The 20992-nt window shown below is 29.1% G+C and overlaps 2 protein-coding genes and 3 pseudogenes across 2 annotated transcripts; 2 read left to right on the forward strand and 3 right to left on the reverse strand.

The window, feature by feature from the left end:
- Positions 1-2558: 2558 nt before the first annotated feature.
- Positions 2559-3426, reverse strand: LOC132951683 (uncharacterized; annotated as a pseudogene).
- Positions 3427-3462: 36 nt separating this feature from the next.
- Positions 3463-7056, reverse strand: LOC132951685 (uncharacterized). Its single transcript, XM_061023546.1, has 5 exons — positions 7020-7056; positions 6391-6576; positions 4866-4964; positions 4329-4789; positions 3463-4263 (listed from the first exon to the last, which is right to left on the reverse strand). The coding sequence occupies exons 1-5, from the start codon at positions 7054-7056 to the stop codon at positions 3463-3465; spliced, it is 1584 nt and encodes a 527-aa protein (XP_060879529.1).
- Positions 7057-10759: 3703 nt separating this feature from the next.
- LOC132951687 (uncharacterized) lies at positions 10760-12926 on the reverse strand. The gene is made up of 2 exons (XM_061023561.1): positions 12456-12926; positions 10760-11536 (listed from the first exon to the last, which is right to left on the reverse strand). Exons 1-2 carry the CDS (start codon positions 12924-12926, stop codon positions 10760-10762), a joined length of 1248 nt encoding a protein of 415 aa, XP_060879544.1.
- A 5275-nt stretch (positions 12927-18201) lies between these two features.
- Positions 18202-19559, forward strand: LOC132951694 (uncharacterized; annotated as a pseudogene).
- A 49-nt stretch (positions 19560-19608) lies between these two features.
- Positions 19609-20618, forward strand: LOC132935840 (uncharacterized; annotated as a pseudogene).
- Positions 20619-20992: the final 374 nt, after the last annotated feature.

Raw genomic sequence — 20992 nt, forward strand, 5'->3', positions numbered from 1 at the left:
CCCCCGGTGAAACGAGGCTCACTTACGCCGAGCAGCTAGTACACTTTATGTCCTCACTCCACGTGTATTATATTATTTGTTCATTCTAACGCCGTGTCCAAACTGAATGCGTCCAATGCGTCGAAAAACAAAACGGCTTGTATTTCGCCGCATAGGATGCAATTGGAACAGCATGGTCAGAATAGAAATCGTTGGTATTAATTTTTCATGCATTGGATCTCACCACGTATACTTGTATTAATTTTATTAAACACACTTAGCAGTTGCTGTACCTATAATATTAATATTAAATGGATCTCGTAACGTACCAATGATAAAAACAATAAAAATTATATATTTTATATACCTTATTGTAAAAACCTTATGTTGCTTTTAAGAATACTGAATGTCCTCGTGTATTGTGTATAATGCATCTACATATCACCTATTTGATATTAATGCGTTATTATAATGTCCAAAAACACACACGGAGTTTACAGTTTATACAGATAATAACGGTATAGGTAGTAGGTACAGTATAAACTATACCTAGGTATTAGGTAATATATACATTATAACGGTTTGACTATTATATTAAAATGGTATCATTATTTAGAATAAACCATTATCAAGAGACACACAGCCATTGTGGTAATAACTAATATATAATATTATATCTAAACATAATATTACAACAGGTATTATAGGTATGTACATATCACGTATAACATTAAAATTTAACAATAAACTCAAACCATGGTGTATATTGTATAATATGAGATATTACGTGAAGGGCTCATTATTACATCATGGTATTAACTGTTATATTATAAGTGATCAGTGTAGGATATTGCAGCGTTGCCGTACTACAGGGTCTCGCAAAAGGCGTAAGTACCTATAATAGTGTGCGAACATTTAAACATTTTATTCTCACACAATCGATAGTGGCGCATTCTGCGTTGAACACTCCCATACTAGATACACACTAATTTCTTATTTTCCTAACTTTCCGAGATCCGCACAGTTTTTAATGGACTTTGCATTATATGACTTTTAGAGTCTATATTTAATGAAAACGTTTCGAGATCCGGCAAATTGGATCTCATAACGAAAAAAGATCTCGTAACGCTGCTCCATTTCCATGTGATGGATCTCGCTTCGTACTAAATGTAAACGCATACACACATACATACATACATACATACATACATACATAACGTATATTAGGAGATCCGTAAGTAAACCGGTACGTTATGGGATCCATAAGAAATATTAGGTATTAGGGCTTTGGACCAAATGCTAAAACTGTAAAATATATTTTTATATTTAATGTAATATTAATTTACACCATACACTCATGATAATGTAAGGAATTATTGAATCCTTCTGGGATCCAGTGTGTATAGGAAGAAATAACACACCATGTGGGATCCACAAGTTTGTTCATAGGTTGTAAAAGCACTTTGTTAGATCCACGAGTATGTTTATTGATTGTATAAGCAGTTTATTAGATCCATACAACGTTGCCAAACCGTGCAATAATAATTAATTATATAAATAATAAGTTTACCTACCATGTACAGTGTACACTATCAAGACTTTAATATTTCAAATATATTTTAATTTTTTTAAATAAACTTTACAGGAGAGCATAATAATTATACTAAGCAAATACTAACTTGTAACATAATTTTATATGAAACTTATTTCTTTAAATTTCTTAAAACCTGTAAAAGTAGTTGGGTAAGGGTATTATACTAACCAAAATCACGACTCAAAACTTAAATTATGAAAAATAAATTTAAGCCATTTAAGTTTTTCTAATGAATTATTTTTCACACATTTTGTTGATACCATTGCATAATAATATTAATATATTTTATTAAAAAGTAATTAATAAATAAAAATAATTTACCATTCTATAATTGCCATTTAATCTTCACAGTTAAAAGTATTGTCAGCTTCAGAAAAAATATGTTTTCTTTTATATTTTATTATTATGTATTTATAATATTACTTCAGACATCGTAGTACCTACTAAATAGCTACAAGGTTTTTTTAAAATTATATAGTTTTAAATTAATATTAACATTCATTATAAATACCTAATATATTACCTATATTCAGTACTCAAAACATGAGGGCACAAAGTACCTCTTCTTTCTTAGAAATATTTTAGAATACCCCTATGTAATATTATATCTTATTTAATTATATAATAATTATATTTGAGTAGGTATACAGATTGTTTTTAAACTTTTACACTCAATTCTATTTTTTTTCCAATTCAAGCACTGACTATATATTTTATAATCAATGATATTGATTACCTTTCAATTTTAACAACTAGGTAGTAAGATGGTAGTATTTTATAAACAAACAATTAATTTTAACTTTTTAAATTTATTATTAACTTCAATTTAATACAAAAAAAAAGTAACATCAGCAAAAAATGTTAAAAAGTAGTTAATCAACTAAATAGTTAATTATAAAAAGAAAGACTTTTTTTTTTTAAATAAAATTAATATTTTTAAAATAAAATTAATAAAAATTGAAAAGAGTAACAAAAGATTAAATATCTACTTATGGCTGTTGATGATGTTATGTATAAATGTTTTAATTTTTTTCCATGGTTTGTTTATCATTATTTCAGGAAATTGTTTCTTAAGGTTATCACACTCTTCTTTTTTTGGTACTTTGTTAAGTAAAATATGTTTTTGGAAGTATTCTGTTGTCACTTTCTTCTCTGCCTCTGTCCAAGGCACCCTTACAAACTTTTAAGAATCTGGAAGCAAATTTTTCTTAGGAAGAGGCACTGATTTAATTTTATTAGAGATTCTTTTTTTTATATGAACTTTTTCATCATTTTCAACTGTTTTATTTGCATCGTGACTTTCAAGTGGCTTATCTTCTTCTGATGAATAATCTTCAACATCAGATAGTAATGCATCAACATTTATATTAATTTCATCGAGATTTTTTCCACGAAATTCCTGACCTCGTCCATTCTCCAACATCAATAACAATCTGCTAACTTTAGCTACCTGAAAGGCGCTTTCTGACAACCTATAAAATTGCTTATGTACATCCTTGGAATGGCCAAGAAATGTGGATAATTGTTCAAGGTCACCATCAGATAAATTTAAAATTTGTGCGATTGGTAGCTACTTGCTTCCGTAGTTTAGTTGACGTGAGGTTTTCGGGATTTTTCGCTCCACTGTCGACACTTAGTTTTCGTATTGCGTCAGAACCTCTAATACAGTTTAATGAATGTGGCAGTGTGAATAAGTATGGGTTGTTTTTATCGATAAAATCAACTACTTCTCTAGTCTTGAGTAAAAATGTTATAGTGTTTTGTAATGTTGGAGTAAAAAGAATGGGTACTCCGCGACCTCTTTTTCCTCGTATGACGATTCTTTTTAATTGTTTGGTGAGCTGGCGTTCCATTTCGGATAAAGATGAATCAATTTCTTCTTGAGATATTTATGTTGGTGCTGTTAAATAAGTATTGATAAATAATCTCAGAACTTCTCCCGATCTTCTTCTATTAAGTAAAATAAGTTGAGCTACTATGCTCTCTAAATTTTTAAAAGACTTTTGATTATTAGGGTTATTTTTAAGCTCTTGTGTGCTTACATTTTGTACATGAATTAAATGGTTTCTAAATAATTGTATATCTGATGTTAATGGAAGAAAAGCAGGCTTGTTCCATTTTTTTTGTAATATCTCTTTAGAGGTGTTGGTTAAGACTTCATAAGACCATTGTTTTTCTATAATGGGCCTCATATTTATTATTACGTTTTGTGTACTGGATTGTGCTTCATCAAGTTTTAAATTATTACAATGTTTCAATAAAGTAAATTCAGCAATATCGCAGCATTGTTTTAACATATTTCCAATTGTTAAGACAACAGAAGGAGCTCCATATAAATCTTTTGAAATATCATATCCTGCAACAGTTTTAGTACATTTGACAATCAGGTCAAAATGTTTTGGTACGACACACTCTTGTAACGTTTTTATTGAAGGGTATTCTAACTGCATCTGAATTAGTAAACGTGCAAGCGTTCTCATTTTTTGAGTGACAACATGAACAAGGTGCTTTTCTCTGTGGTTTTTCAAGTATCTTGACCCAAATGCTTTGATAAATTCATCAGACTTTGCTACAAATGATATATTATCTACGGCCATTCTTGGAAATACTTTTGTCACTAAATCTTGGTCTGTATTTGAAAACGCGCGTAAAAGATTTTGAGCATTTGATTGGGCTCTATTTCTACCTAACTGTTTAGTCTTAGCACTTTTACATTTTTTTTCGTGACGGTACAAATATTTTTTTTTATACATACCATAGCAGTGTTTACATGGTAAATAGTTTGAGGCATCAGGAATTGTTTTAGAAAACTCATTTGGACGTCTGACTGGTTTGATAAATAACTTCTACCTCTCCAACATTGCATAAGTAAATTTTCAGCAAGTTCAGCTCTTTCATTTGAACCTTTAGGTAGTGAAAGGTACCGAGCAACTTCAAATTTCATAGAATGATTCCTTATAATATGCCTTGTAAAATTGGTTACATTTTTTTCACAATAAATACAATTTGTTGTTTTATCCCAAGACCTTTTATTACTTATTTGTTTGATTTTTGAAGTCTCAACTAAACCATTGAATCCATATCCCTTTTTAAGTATTTTAGTTGATTCTTTGACTTCATTATTGAGTATGTCTTTTTGATTTAATGTAGTATGTGAATTAGATGGCTGGGATATATCGGAATTATGAATGTCATTAAGCTGATCTATATTGAAGTCTGATTTATAAGAAATTTCATCACTTGACTCACAAGTCAAATTTATATTTGGTGGTAAATACAGAGTGCACCGAACTTTCTGAGTAAGATGATTGTTTCAAGACACAAGACTTTTTAGATCTAAGACCATATTTGGTTTTTGAACTTTGGTTACTTTCAGATGTTAAGATATCCACTAAAAAAACAAATTATATGTCATTAAATATTATTTTCCAAAATATAGTGAAATATTAATAATTGTTCAAGTTTTGTGGGGTTGATTATAAGTAAAAGATGATAATATAAAAATGTGATTATAAAAAATAATATTTATCCTTAAAAAAATAAAAAATGAGATGTCCTACAAACAATCTATTCTTTTAAGCTTAAGTACAAGAAAGCCATCATGTTTTTAGATCTATAAATGTATGTTCCTAACAAAACGCTTACTTATATAAATGCCCTACTACATGTTAGATCAGCAAGGTATCTTAAAAACATAATAATCTGTTAACATACAAAATAAATGCTAAAAAAAAAAAATAGGATACCATATTTAGATGCTATTATTAATTATTATATAATATAATATATAATATATTGTTACTTTATATTTATTTGTTATAATTTACCTATATAACTAACTTGTAGCATTAGGCATTGATACCTTTTTATTCATATTATATATTATCTATTTGAATAAAATATTATACCCCTATAAGCTAGATCAAACTTAAGAATAGTGACTAGAAAACTATATAAAAAAACATATTTGAGATCCATGTTTTTGTATTTATTAAATCCGAGTAAGCCAACTTAAGCAATGTGGATCTCACAGAGTATTTATTAGCTACCTTGTGTGTGAGAGATTGTTTATATGACATTTTTAAACAGATCTCGTAACGGATAATGTCGAAAAATAAATAATGTGGATCTCATAGAGTACTTTGGCTACCTAGTGTGTGTAAGATTGTGAATATTATAATATATTTAAACGGATCTCATAACAAATATCGAAAAATAAATCAATTAATATAATTTGTTTATAGTTATTCCTTTGGGGTGGGGGGGGGGGGGGGGGCAAACGTACGTGTGTAAACTGTAAGCTTGTTAATATGATAAGTGAAAAAAAGTGAATACTGAAAAGTGCGTATACGACAATAGATTAGTTACTCTGTTAGATTATATTGCCTATTAATGCTTGTAATAGCTAATTGTGTTACACGAAACAATTAACAAAATAATGTGATATAGGTAACTAAAATATTAAAACATTTATAATACTGTGAAAGTGTGAAAAATTGAGATGATAAGATTTATAAATTAAAATACCTATCTCATTTTCAATGTTGTACGGATCATTCTTCATTAGTTTATCAAAATTCCAGTCTTCAATGTTGATGATCTGTAAATAAATATAACATTCAAGAATGAATAGATAAATGTTAAAACATAAAAATAATTATACCTGTTTCACTTGGAGCTAAATCATATCTATTATTAAAATTGATCCAGTTTTTAAAAATTGGTTGAATAGCTAAAATAAAATTAAAAATATATTTTATTAAAAAAAAACCAAAAAATATTTTCTCAATTTAATTACACACTATTTTTTTAATTACCTTCAGTTTCAACGTTGTTCAGTAAATGTAAATCATCGGTGACAACCTTCTCGGACTCGTTTAATTTACTACTGTTTTCTATACTTGTCTTGGAAACATTTACTTCTTTATCAATTAAGGTGTCATCGTTCTTCAAAAGAAATGTCGACTGTCCTGAGTTTAAATAACCTTCCATATCATGTTTTGCTAAAAAATTATTAAATAAATTATTATTTAAAAATAGGTATTAACAACTTTCCTCCCATAAGGAATATTCTGTGGAAATCGCTAAATATCTTGATTGCAGAAACACCTTCTGGTATAAAAAGTAGCAATCAAGAACATAATATTTACTAGGTTAATTAATATACTAATACATTATAAACTTACTTCCTGTTTTTAAAACTTCTGCCAAATATTTATAACCGTCTTTCCATTTGACGTAATACTTTTGTCCAATAATAATTTTTTTTTTTTAAACTTTTTTCTGCACATAGTTGTAGAATATTGTCGTCAACAAAACGGACTACAATCCAATCTAAATTATAACAAATACTTTTTAAAAACATTGTTTTGCAGTAGTTAATTATTTCTAATTAAATAATAGTAAAACAATTTAAATTATAAATAAATAAATAAATAATGCTTACCTTGAGAATTGTTGATTTTTAATTTTCTTTTACCCATATTTGTGTATAAGTGTATGAGTCAATGCATAAAAAATTTAGTTTAATGTAAATATAAATGTGTTAAATCAATCAAGTATCAACATTCAACCGGATAGTGGCGAACGACGACGCTGGAGAGTTGTACGAGTCATGTCGTTCCCGTGCGAGAGCTGAGAGGACAATAATAATAATTATTATTGGACATGCTATATGAAGACGCAATAACAAAGAATAAAATATTAAATACGCGGGACTGTGAAACACTATATGCTTGTATGCAAGTGCAAGTTATACCAATGTGCCAATATAATTATGTGGTATCTGCAGTATGCACGAGTCTAGTAAATTAATAAAATAGCCTGAAAATGCCAAATTATAAATTGATAAGATAAGGAAATAATACCAATTCTGTACAATGAAATTACGATTTACGATCTATAAATAATATCCATTGCAGTGCACCGGGGTTTTAAAGCCTTGTTCGTGGTTGCCGCGGCCGGTCGTTAACGAGTGTCGGTTAACGCTAGAATTATATTTGCCCGTTGGGTGGATCTCACAATATAATGTTTTGTAGTGATTGTATGTTAGAAGTTAGAACATTGTTTACAAATTACAATTAATAATACGTTATGGGATCCAACGTACATTAATAATACACACATAATCTAAGTATGTCCTTGAATAATTTATCATTGGTAAGTTTATAAATAATCATTATCCATACCTATAGTAGTAAGGCCGCTCGCACGTGTCATAACCAATATCAGCCTGCAATCGAAATTCCGATAACGGATCTCCCTAAGTAGTACCTATGTTTGTAGGCAGTAGTTGATTCCTACAGACAAGTTGACGAAGACAATAAATTATTAAGGCTACATTACTATTTTATTAGGATCTCCCAATGTTGTACTTTAATATTTTATTCCAATGTTGTACAGTGTAGGCATACGATACGTCAATAGTAAGTACTCAATACACACCGGATCTCTGAACGATATTCTAAAATTTATATTATTTATATAAATCGCGGGTTTTCTGGTGATCGGCCTTATCGATCGAGTGTGACCGATCGTCGCCCGTATCCGGACGGATGTTATATAATAATTATTAATTTATCATATTGTATTGTGTGTGTGCGTACGCCGATCGGTCGGAAGACCCGCGTACGAATATTATATTGTAATTTGTTTTTCTTCTTAGTTGTAACTAAGATACGCGTTTCGACAACCGTTGCTGCCTACTGGCTCGCGGCGATGTAAAATAAAAGTACCTATAACTAAAATATTGTGTTTTATTCATAAAATAAGAATATCCTTTTTGGCCATCCTAAGGGTGATGTAATCTATTACATTATGTTAAGCTTTTCATACTACAACTTCAATCTTTATTATTTAATACTTATTAACATAAATACATAATATCATAGTGCCTATGGTAAGTTATATCGGTACTCTTGATACTCATATAGATATAGTTCATTCCTTTATTTTGTACAGTGAATCCCAATTCCCATAACGCCCATGATGTATGTTACAATATGGTATTATACTATATAGCATATTATAGCTTACACTTTTAAAAATATTTATTGGTGAATAATACGTTATCACTTATTAATTTTTTTTTTATAGTTATTAGTTATGAGGAACATATTATAGTTATATTTAATTTTTATTTATCTGACTAATTCACATTATTACCTATTAACCCTATTACTCTCCATGTATTATCTGATTACTGATAATATACACATTGCTAAGGACCTAACTACCCAAGATATATAAAAAAAAGCTCTAGGGGATATCAATTCCCAACGCCCACCCCATAACTACGCCACTATACAATAACTAGAGATTGGCTATTAATTATTTCTCATTCAGATATACCTCAAATAAACAGCTATTATGATTATATTATAATTTTAATGGCGGATCTCATAAGATGAGGTTCGTATGTTAGTGCGTAATTTTACATTTTAGTAGTCTTATAATGGTAAAAAAAATTATAATATCATGATTAATAAGAAATAATTCACGGATCTCTTTATGTCGTGTCTAATAGTACTCAAACACACAATTGCGACGTTGCCGTCATATGGATCCAACATAAGGTGTAATAAAAACATTCACCCAGACACCGAGTGTGTTTTAAATGCTTAAATTAACTAGCGGTGTACGTATAACGTGACCATACGTCCCGCTTTGGGCGGGACAGTCCCGCTTTCGAGCTAAAGCCGGGTTTACATTGGTAGAGTATTCGGTATAGTACGACGGTAGAGTGAGTACTCTACCGTTTCTAGCATAATGTAAACACTCAGGAATAGTATAGGTAGAGTACTAAAGATAGTAATCGGTATAGTAGAGTAGTTAACCACTGTGGTAAAGTACACTCTACTTGCTTTTACCCCCACCATCGTTTTTACTGTACTCTACCACCACTCTACTGGTGTAAACAGTCTATTTTTGGTATAGTAAAGTAAAATATTGTTGATATCGCCTGAACCGGCACATGGATTATATTTATTTTTAAACTTTGTAAACATTTTTAATTTTGTTTAATGTTTTTAAACCTTATAATATAATACTATTCTACATTTCTGATCGTATTGTATTACATCATTTTACTTCATTATAAAAAAGGTTTTAATAATTTTTAAAAATGAAGTGGTCTGAAAGTGACACGATAGCGCTGGTGGAATTGTATGAAAAGCATGAGTGTATATGGAATATTGGTTCTAAAGATTATAGAAATAAATTAATGAGAGACGCTGCCTACGAAGATATCGTCAAGACACTTAAAAAAGATAATTTTGGCGTGACTGAATTGAAACAAAAAATAAAAAACTTAAGGTGTACTTACAACCAAGAACTATTAAAAATAAAAAAATCACAGAAGTCTGGTAGTGGTGTTGATGATCTATATGTTCCAAATATAAAATGGTTCAAATTGATGGATTCATTCATGAAAAATGTCAAGTCTGTGAAAATTGGTTGTACACAGGACAATGCAGAAAGTGGAGGTAAGTAATATTTATTTTATTGATATTACTTAACTGATTTTCCTCTTTAATTTGAGTTTAATTGTTAATGTAACTTGAAGTACAGTCAATTTTACAAATTATGACTATTTTACCAAAATATGCTGTTAAAACAACTAGTTTTAAAGTTTTCATTGAATTAAATAAGTATAAATATTTAGACATATTATAAATGTATAATATAACTAACAGTATTTAGTTATAGTTTTAAGAAGATGAATGTTAAAATATTGGAAATACTAAAATTTTTAGAAATGGTACCGTTAACCAGGCCAACATGGGGCAGTTTTGAAATTCTATTATAAATAACTTTAAGTTTAATTATTCTAGAGGTATTTTCAATATAACATTTTTTTTAGGTAAGGTTTGATTTATTAATTTCTGTTGCATTTAAACTATACAAATTATTCCTTCTATGTGTTTTTTTTATTTTTCTGCTTGCCCCATGTTGTACCGAATATTTTTTCAGATGGTATAATACATAATATAATTGAAAATTAAATTAATTAAACAGATACTACTAGTAAAAACAGTTAGTTATTTATTAATTAATTAGTTTAATTACTTACAATAAGCCAATGCATTTTGGTACAATTTTTTCAAAATATTATAACATATTATAATATAATTAAACTAATTAAATTAACTAAACAGATACTATTAGTCTAGACTCTATACATATTTATTAGTATATATGCCTATATTGCCAAGGTACAGCTCCTTCATTTACAAAATAATTTTTCAAATTATCGCGTATTTTGTTGGCCAAGTCTGATGCTCTTCTTTCCCTATGACTTTCCAAATTTCGAAGCTCAATTATTTCCGTTCTCCAGCGACCTTCTCTCATTAAACCACTCGATATATCTTCTTCATCAATAGAGCCAGGTGGTAGGTATGTAGAGGAAGATTTTCGTAGAAAGTTATGAAGAGCGCACGCAGCTAGTACAAGTTTGTTCACTGTTTTTAAATTGCAATATATTTTTTTATCAAATACTCGAAATCTGCTAACCAAAATGCCAAAAGCATTTTCTACAATACGTCTTGCTCTGCTTAAGCGATAATTAAAAATTTTTTGAGGTACAGTTAGAGCTGTTCTGTAACATTTATATGGTTTCATCATATAATGTCGCAACGGAAATGCATCATCGGCTACAACGCAATATCCTAATGGAAGCAGATCTTTTTGCAAAAGTTGTCCAAGTTCACAATTTTGGAGAATACCACCGTCCGATGCTGACCCCTTGCTGCCGATTGATACATAAGTAAAACAATAGTTATGGTCAACCAGTGCCATCAACACTACACTGTTAGTCCCCTTATAGTTGTAATATTCACTTCCACAGTTAGGAGGTGCCATTATCAACACATGTTTGCCGTCAATTGCTCCGCAGCATTTAGGAAAATTCCATGTATCTTCAAAGCCTTTCGCAATGCTTTTCCATTCTTCATAAGTTTTTGGCATCTAAATATTTAATTATTATATTATTATTTGAATAATTACCATACAATGTAATACAACTGTGTACATTTATTTATTTTTGTTTTTTTAATTAACCAAGGTAACGAAGGAGGGCTGTTGGAAAATGTAACAGGTGAATACACAGAAATGTCTACAACGCCGGTGACAACAACTGTAGTTGCTGGAAACCCACAAGTGCCTACAACACCAACTGCAAAAACTCCAATAGTTACAAAAACATCAGCTAAAAAAAGGAAGCTACATCATTTTACAACAGCAATTACAGAATTGCGTAATATTCAAAATGATTTAAATAAAATGGATTCCACTGAAATAAGTGATAATGATGCTTTTGGCCAGTACGTTATTGCAGCACTTAATAAGTTGTCACCAAGGCAAGCTATTTTGGCTCAAAGTGATATACAGTCTCTTTTGACCAAGTATCGATTAGCAGAACAGTCTGGGTCAAACAGTTTTCATTCTACGTCACCACAATCTTTTTATGCAACTGATGAAGATACATCTACACAATACAATATAGCAACTGATCAAGATACATCTACACAATACAATATAGCAACTGATCAAGATACATCTACCCAATACACTCTACTATCAGCCAACACAGGCAACAAACATGATGAAGATAACAGGGACAATATCATCGCAAAAGCCTGGTCATTGATTTAAATTTAATTTTCCCCAAATGGGATTTTTTTTGTTTATCTAATTTTTCACTCCATAATGTTAAAATGTTTTGAACTTAAAAAGAATAAAAATCATTTTTATTGTAGTTGGTATTAGTTATAGTCTTAACATTGTCTCATTTTCAACTAATATAATATTGTAAATGTTCTATATTTTGTTAATATATAATAAAATATATTGTACCTATGTACGAAATAATTTTAAAGAAAAATACCTTAATATATTGTTCCAGGGCTTGATAAATGGCGTCACAAACTTCTGGTAAAAATTTAGATATTGCGGGAATTGACACTCTAAAGAAATGTTGTAGGGTTCGGTAACTATTACCAGTCGCTAAATAATTCAATGTTATTTGTAGCTTAATGCGCGCTGGTAGTGCATCTCGAAGAATAGTGTCCTGTTTTTGAATAGTTGGTGATACCAAATTCAATAATTGTTCAAAATTTTCATTTGTCATTCTTAAACACAGCCTGTACTCTTCTGGATCCTCTAAAGCTAGTTCAGTAAGAAGATTTTCTGATGCACCAAGTACTGTTCTTCTTTTTATCCACTCTCGAACCCAAATTCGTTTTTCTTCATTACTCTCATCAATGAATTCTAAAATATCGTTTACTAACGCAGTTGTAACCACTCGAAGGCATTTCTTTAATAATTTTCGACAATGACGACGACGTACGATATCCATATTTGTTTATTTGATGTTTTGAAGTTGATCAAACCTAACCGTGACGGCGTGAGTTTACACATCAACTGCACTCTCTTCTAGTACTAAATACTAGCTTCGTGTAAACAGTTACTCTACTAAAACTAGTAGAGTAGAGTGAGTAGACAAAATAGTAGGCTAGTGTACTCTACCAAATACTCTACCAATGTAAACCCGGCTTAAGTGTCCCGCTGTCCCCAAAGAACCTAAAAATGTCCCGCTTTAAGAAAAATCGACTTGTGGTAAGTATTTATTGATCACAAATCACAATCATACATTATTTATACATTTATACTGTATAGACGTATAGTATAACTACGTAATAAATATATATTATGTACTACGTAAAACACTAAAACCCATAGTCCATAGTACATAGATAAAAATGGTACAAAAATAACTAGGTACCTTATTGTTATTGTCGCTGCCACCAGGTCCGTTACCCCAGTACCACCAAACTAAAAATCAAAGTCAAAATGTATCCTATCAATTGTTATTTCATTCGTACACATTTGTAATCCTAATCAAAACATTTGTACACCTCCCCAAACTCTGGAAAATCAATTTTCCGTTGGCGGTACTGGCGTAACGTTACTCCAGTACCGCCATCGGCTTGTATTGGTCCCACCGACTCCAAACTAGTATCAACGATTGTTATTTCATTCGTACACATTTGTAATCCTAATTTTAAAATGTGTGTAACTGTTACACTAATTCCATGGTTATTATACAATCATTTTATCGACTCTAAAATGGTTCCGAAAATGGTCAGATGCAATTTTATAAAAATTAAAGGTACAAGAAAAATATTTTTTAATATTACAATATTATCACAAAATGTCTTAAGAGGACGTGATATCCGTAATATTTAGTGGTAAAAACAGGTCTACGAAAAACAAACGAAACGCTATTAACAAATAGTCTTAGAGCTAAAATACCTATTATGAAATTTATAGAGAACAATATTTAGGAGACAACCTCATATGCGTTTTTAGAAATATGAATTATTAAAAAAGTTACAGTTGATTAAAAAATGTAAAAAAATTGGTTTTTGTGCCGTTTATAACGAGCTGTATATTTAAAATAGAACAAAACCCATATGAGGTTGTCTCTGAAATATTGTTCTCTATAAATTTCATATTTGGTATTTTTTCTCGAAAATCACTTTTTAATGCTGTTTTGTTTGTTTTCCGTAAACATGTTTATGCGAATTAATTTTCATTGCCGTAATGTGCTGCCACCTGCCTGCCGCTGCGACATCGGACGCAATATTTTCCCCCACTACTCCAAAAACTGAATTTCCGATACGACGATCGCGCGGTGACGGTCTGTCGATGGTTATCGGACGTTTCCAGAAATAGACTGAACTAATATATAGACAATATCATTATAAGCTAATAACCTCGGTATAATGTAATAAGAATTATTTATATTTTTATTATAATAATCGGCATTGATGATTGACAGCATTCCACATACGATCTACCAACTCTTATTTGTATTATTATTTTAATTATATTATTACTATTATTATTATTATGTATTACGGACATAATAATATTTTCAGATGATAGGTACTAGGTACCTACTTCAAAAGTTCAAAGTATGCATTATTTGTAGTAATTCAAGTATATATTACCTACAAAAAAATCTGTGTTTTCCTACAGAATTTAGTTATAAATTATAATGGTATATTGCTGGTAAAAAATATATCTTTATATCAAAAATGGTCAAATATGCACTTATAAATTAAATATGATCAGATATGTAAAATATGCAGCAATACATTATGATTATAAGCTCGTATTGCTATGAAACAAATTTCTATAATACTCAACTATGTTTTGAATGATTATTGAACTCCTAGAAGTCCCTAGCCCTAGACTCATTACGAATTATGATAGCGAAAGTCATAATATGAGACTAATTATAGTATAGTTATATTTTCAATAATTTGTACAAAAATAAACATTCATTTTATTTTTAATTTACTTATGAAACATATTACACAACCGTCACAACCATTCCTCCTGGGTATGTGATCATTTCTTCGGGATTTCTGTGTCATCGTATTCAAATTCTTATTGTGAATTTTGTGTTTTAAATAATTATTTTCCATTTTTTTGACAATGGCAAATAAAGAAAATAATCTAAAACGGAAACGGTCATCTAAAAAAAAAATCTCAAATTCTCTGGTACTACGACGATACAAAAAAATAAAGTAAGTACCTATAATTAATATGAATTATATTAGAAATTTAAATACTTAATTTGTCTGTTTAAACGTTTATAGTAAATTAAAATAAAATAATAATATTTTGGGCTCTACCCATTCAATAATTAAATCAAAATAATTCTTTTATCCTTTACAAAAAACAATTCTGTTGGGGTGGATTAACTCCTCCGCCACTACAGATGTCAATATATATAAGTATATTTACTGATTATAATTATTACCAGTAGACACTCTTGTTTTCATAAAAATAATACCTTGAAAATAAATAATTTTGTTTTTAGTACCCCCCAGGCCCCAGGAAAATGTGGAAAATGTGCACTGACGGCGAAGATCTGTCAGCCTAAGATATTTTATATTGGGTATATTTACCTTTTTATATCTTCTATTTTTAAATTAGGAAAGGTTGTTGATTGCATACTGCAGGTTAAAATAATATAAAAATATTATAAAAATCTCATTGTCAATAATTCAGTTAAAATATGTACTTCAAATTAGGTTTCGGGGTGCCACGTGAATTTGGCACCCCAATGCTATGTTTGTCTGTAGCACCGTAAAAAATGTGTTGCAAATTTTTTAATGAGCGTTGCAAATTGTTGCAAAATGGTTGCAAAAAAATGATGTTGATTGGATTCTGATCGAAGAATGTCGGGGTGCCAACTTCACGTACGTCTTCAAATTTATATAAAAAAATGTGCGAATATGTATTTTATATATATTTTAATTAAAGTCAGAACAACTTATGTGAATTCGTTAACCGTACCTAGTAAACTTTCAAGTACATTGGCTGTTCATAAACATTTATAAAAAAAATCGATTACTTCAAAATACTTATATAAATAGTTTATAAATAAACGAAATATTTTGAAAAATATATACTTTGTAAAGAGAATACAAATTTAAATAACTTTAAAAAAAGATCTTAAACTAGATTCCATGGTTCATACTGTAAAAAAAATCTAAAAAATATATATGCACAACTTTTTTTACAGTTATTTTAAGTTCAGATTTGTACGAATTATTATTATTAAAACCAAGAATAACGATTTTAGCTATTTCGTTGTAATTTAAAAATGTTATTTGATAGGCACTGATATTTTTTCATTCCAACCGATTTTTTTCACAGATTTCCGCTGATGTGGTTACAACTAAATTTAAACCTAGCCTAACCGTGTTATACTAATATAAATATCATATCAAAAATTTCCTAGGCTGACAAACCGTCTCCATTCAGACACGGTTTTCGTACAAAATAATATTATTATATAGGTATAAGTATAGGTATACTTGTCACCTTTTTTTATTTTAGTTTTGAAGTTTTACTTCTAGGTACCTAAGTCTTATTATTTTAAAAACTTAAAAATTGAATTATAATTATAGCTCAAACACTATTTTACCCGATTTGAGTGTTGAAATAAATGTTCCACCAAATGATGTTGGTAATGATTCAGGAATTGTGTTGAGTAACTCAAATACTCCAGAATGTTCAACCTCAGTAAAGTAAGTCTTATTGTTTTAAAAGTCTTTGTTATTGATAAAAATTTAAAAATTGAATTATAGTTCAAACGCTATTTTGTCTGATTTTAGTGTTGAAATCAATATTCCGGCAAATTATGTTTTGAATGACTCAGGTATTGTATTGAGTAACTCAAATACTCCAGAATGTTCAACTTCAGTAAAGTAAGTCTTATTATTTTAAAAGTCTTTGTTATTGGTTAAAATTTTAAAATCGAATTATTATTTTAGCTCAAACCCTATTATGCCCGATTTAAATGTTATTTTTGAAAGAAATATTGATGTTATTGAAAGCGAAAGAATATCTCATGAAATTGTGGAAAACAAGTAAGTAATAAATTAAAGACTTTAAAATTTACCTCTTAAGTCTAAAGTAGGTTGTAACTGGTGTTATTTTTTATTTTTAGTGTTGGAGGTCGAAGAATAGTTGATGTAATGCATATTTTTGACCAAATTAAAAATGGTAATCATGGCATAGGATTGGGTTGCACTTTTATTGATTGTGAATTTTTAAAAGAGGTTCGTTCAGGGTATTTTTCTTCGTGGATATTTAAGTGTAAAATGTGTAATATGTTGACTAAAATTGAATCGGAAAAAAATGACCTGGGGTGTATTCCAATTAATAAGGCAGTGGTCAGTGGTACATATGCGATAGGAATAGGACACACTCAAGTGGCCGAATTTTCAGCAAGTATAGATATTCCATGTATGACACACACAACATACATGAAAATAGCTGAAACTTTGAGCGATGAAGTGAAAGAGACTGCTTGGAATGCAATGAAACTTGCCGGAATAGAAGAAAGGCGATTAGCATTAGAAGCAGGTGACGTAGATGAAGATGGTATACCCATGTGCCCAGTTAAAGCTGATGGTCAATGGAGCAAACGTAGCTATAAGACCAAGTACGACGCATTTTCAGGAGCGGTAAGTAAAGTTATGGTTGTAAACATTGGCCCCAGGGAAAGGGGGAACTGGGGAAGTATCTTGGGCGTAATTTGGAGGGAGTAAAAGTTGTGCATACATGTGCATTATGCGTCTTAACTAGAGAAAGGACTTTATTATAATTTAAATATTTTATCTAATAATTATTTTTCATATTTTTACATAGGTATTTGGTTACAAATGCATTTTTTACTTTCTATGTATGTATATTGTATATGCTGTTTCTTATTGCTACACTTAAAAATTACAATAGATTTATAATTTTAATAATTGTACTACATATTATTTTTTTGATTTGTATATTACGAACAAATCCGTTTCCTAGACCCTAATAATAAATTGTCATAATTAATTTATAAAAACAATTTTAAATATAAATTGATATTTTTTATTCCCTTAGCCCCTTTCCATATTTAAATTTTTACTGTTTTTTATTTTTAAAATATTAGGTATATTATAATTATTATATTATTGTAGGCTACAATTATTGGTTTTCGGACAAAGAAAATTTTATTTGTGGGAATTCGTAATCGATATTGTGTTGTCTGTGAAAGAGCCAAAAATATGGGCCAAAGTTCAAAAGCTCATAAATGTTTTATGAACTGGTCTAAAGGCGCAACCAGCATTGAAGCAGACGCAATAGCTGAAGGATTTTTAAGTAGCGTAAAATTGCATGGATTGAAGTATAATAAATTGATTGGTAAGTATGAAAATTATATAAATATTTATTTAATTTTATAATTAATATGTATTATTGTTGCATAATTTAAGGTGATGGTGACAGTAGTGTCACTAAACGTTTGAATGAAATATTGCCGTATGGATCACGTATGTTGGTAGAAAAAATAGAATGCAGGAATCATATATTGAGGAATTATGGGCAAAAATTAATGGCACTTACCAAAAAAACCTCTTATCCATGTTACATTCGAAAATTCATTAGAAGAAATATTATTAGATTTCGTACGGCAATTACAAAATCCATACAATATCGTAAAAAGTTAAATCAGTCTCTTTATGAACAAACTGAAGGTATTTATTAGTTTATATAGGTATATATTGTTTGTTAATGAAACATAAATTTTATATTTATTCTTTACTTATTTTTAGGTTTACGAAAAGATATTATAAATGGGCCGTATCATATTTTTGGACAGCATACATTGTGTGAAAAATATTTTTGTCGTGGGCCAAAAGAGTTCGAAAAAAATTTAGTTCCAGAAATAGTGAAATGCGGTCTCATGAATGAAATGTCAGCTATTCTTCGTCGTGTAATCGATAATGCACGTAGTTTATTATTTGATGTTGACATTAACTACTGTGAGCAATTTAATAGCGTCATCAACAAATATATTGCTGGTAAACGAATAAATTTCACCTAAAAGCAATCATACAATACTAGGGTACATGCAGCTATTGTATCATTCAATTCGGGTGGTCAATTTATTCGCGAAATCCATAAAAAAATTACGAAAAAAAGTCCAGGTACCTATATAATTTTGTTCACAATATAGGTAGTTAAAGTAATTTCATAATATTTTGAAATACTCTGTAAAATATTTTGTCTATTTTATTTAACTATAACTATATTATAAATTATTTATTATTTAACTAAACTATTTTTTTTATGCTTTAGGAATCATTGGGAAAAAAATTTTAAAATATACTAGAGACAAAACAAAAAGTCTGAAATATCGAAGAGCTCTCTTTGTTTCAAAAGGTGATAAACAAAAAAAAAAAAAAAATTCAAACGGGCCAGATGAAAATTATGGATTGGCCGAGCCATTAAATGACTTTTTATCTGACGAAGAATTTAAAATTAAAAAGCTTGAATTTATACAGTCGATAACTCTTTTGGAGGCATCTAAAGTACAGTTAGAGTTAGAAACTAGGAACCAAGCAAAAAATCAAAGGTGGTTTGAGGAACGAAGAAAACGATTATCGGCGTCAAATTTTGGAAGGGTGTGCAAAATGAGACCTTACACTTCATGTAAAGTAACTGTACATAATATACTTTATGGTTGTACAAACACCAGTGCTACAGAATATGGTATTCAAACTGAACAACAAGCACTTATGCAACTACAAATGAAAATTAAAAAAAAAATTAATAAATGTGGTCTATTTGTCGACAAAAATATTCCATTTTTGGCAGCAACTCCGGGTGAGATTGTTTATAATTTAGTTTATTATGGAGTTTAATTTAATGTTATGGAAAATAATAAATATTAATTTGAGCCTTTATGAATACATATTTTATTAATATATACCTTGGATCAGCATCGATTTCACATGCTCTATTGGATATATAACTAAATAAATATTTTTCAATTGCAGATGGTTTAATATAAGACGATAAACTATGTGAAATCAAATGCCCTTATTCTGTTAAAGATTATTGTAGTCTAGAAAAAGCTATTTCGGACAAAAAGGTAATGTATATGCATTTATTAAAACTTAAATAATTAACGGATTAGAATAATATAAATAATTTATTCTTTGGAAATAACTATAAAACAAATAATTATTATGTAATATACATTTATATATTCCCATTTCAGCTTCCTTATATGAAAATTAAAAATAAGTTACCAACTTTGAAAGAAGAAAGTCATTATTTTTACCAGATCCAAGGCCAATTACATGTGACTGGACGTAACATTTGTTATTTCTTTATATACACACCAAAATGGAATCACTTAGAAATAATAAAATATGATGACGAATTTTGGTCCTCAAAAATGGAATCAAGCCTAAAGTTGTAAGTTGTACTTACAGAATAATTATGGTCTATTCGTCTAATTAATTTATCTGAATTTTAAAATTTACTTATATTATTTTAATTTAGATTTTACGAAGAGTGCTTGTTAAGAGAGCTAATTGACCCTCAGTTCATTAAACGTATGTTGAAAAATGATATAATTGAACCTCCACATATCATACAAAATATTGAAGAATTCAAAAAAAAAATCAATAATTAATCAATACTAAATTCTAAAATTCAAATCTATATTATCTTTATCTATTTCGTTAATAATAAAAATAAATTAAATTATTTCTAATAAATTACGCTGTATTTATTTATTTTATTTAGATATTATAAAACTATATTTTACTATAGCCTATAGGTAGGTATTAGGTATATTTCAAAAAGTAATAATGCAATAAATACAAATCAAGCTAAGTTATAATAAAGTATATACGATCTCTATATTGGTACATATATTTAGATAAGCAGTGACTTAAATTATAATCGTTAGTTTATAGGTACGTGCGGAGATTTAAAATATTACTGCAGTAATTACGCGAATGAATTTTATAATGACGCGAAGGTCTTTAGACGAACGTTTATACA

The sequence above is a fragment of the Metopolophium dirhodum genome, chromosome 1, assembly GCF_019925205.1.
Source record: "Metopolophium dirhodum isolate CAU chromosome 1, ASM1992520v1, whole genome shotgun sequence".
NCBI lineage: Eukaryota > Metazoa > Arthropoda > Insecta > Hemiptera > Aphididae > Metopolophium > Metopolophium dirhodum.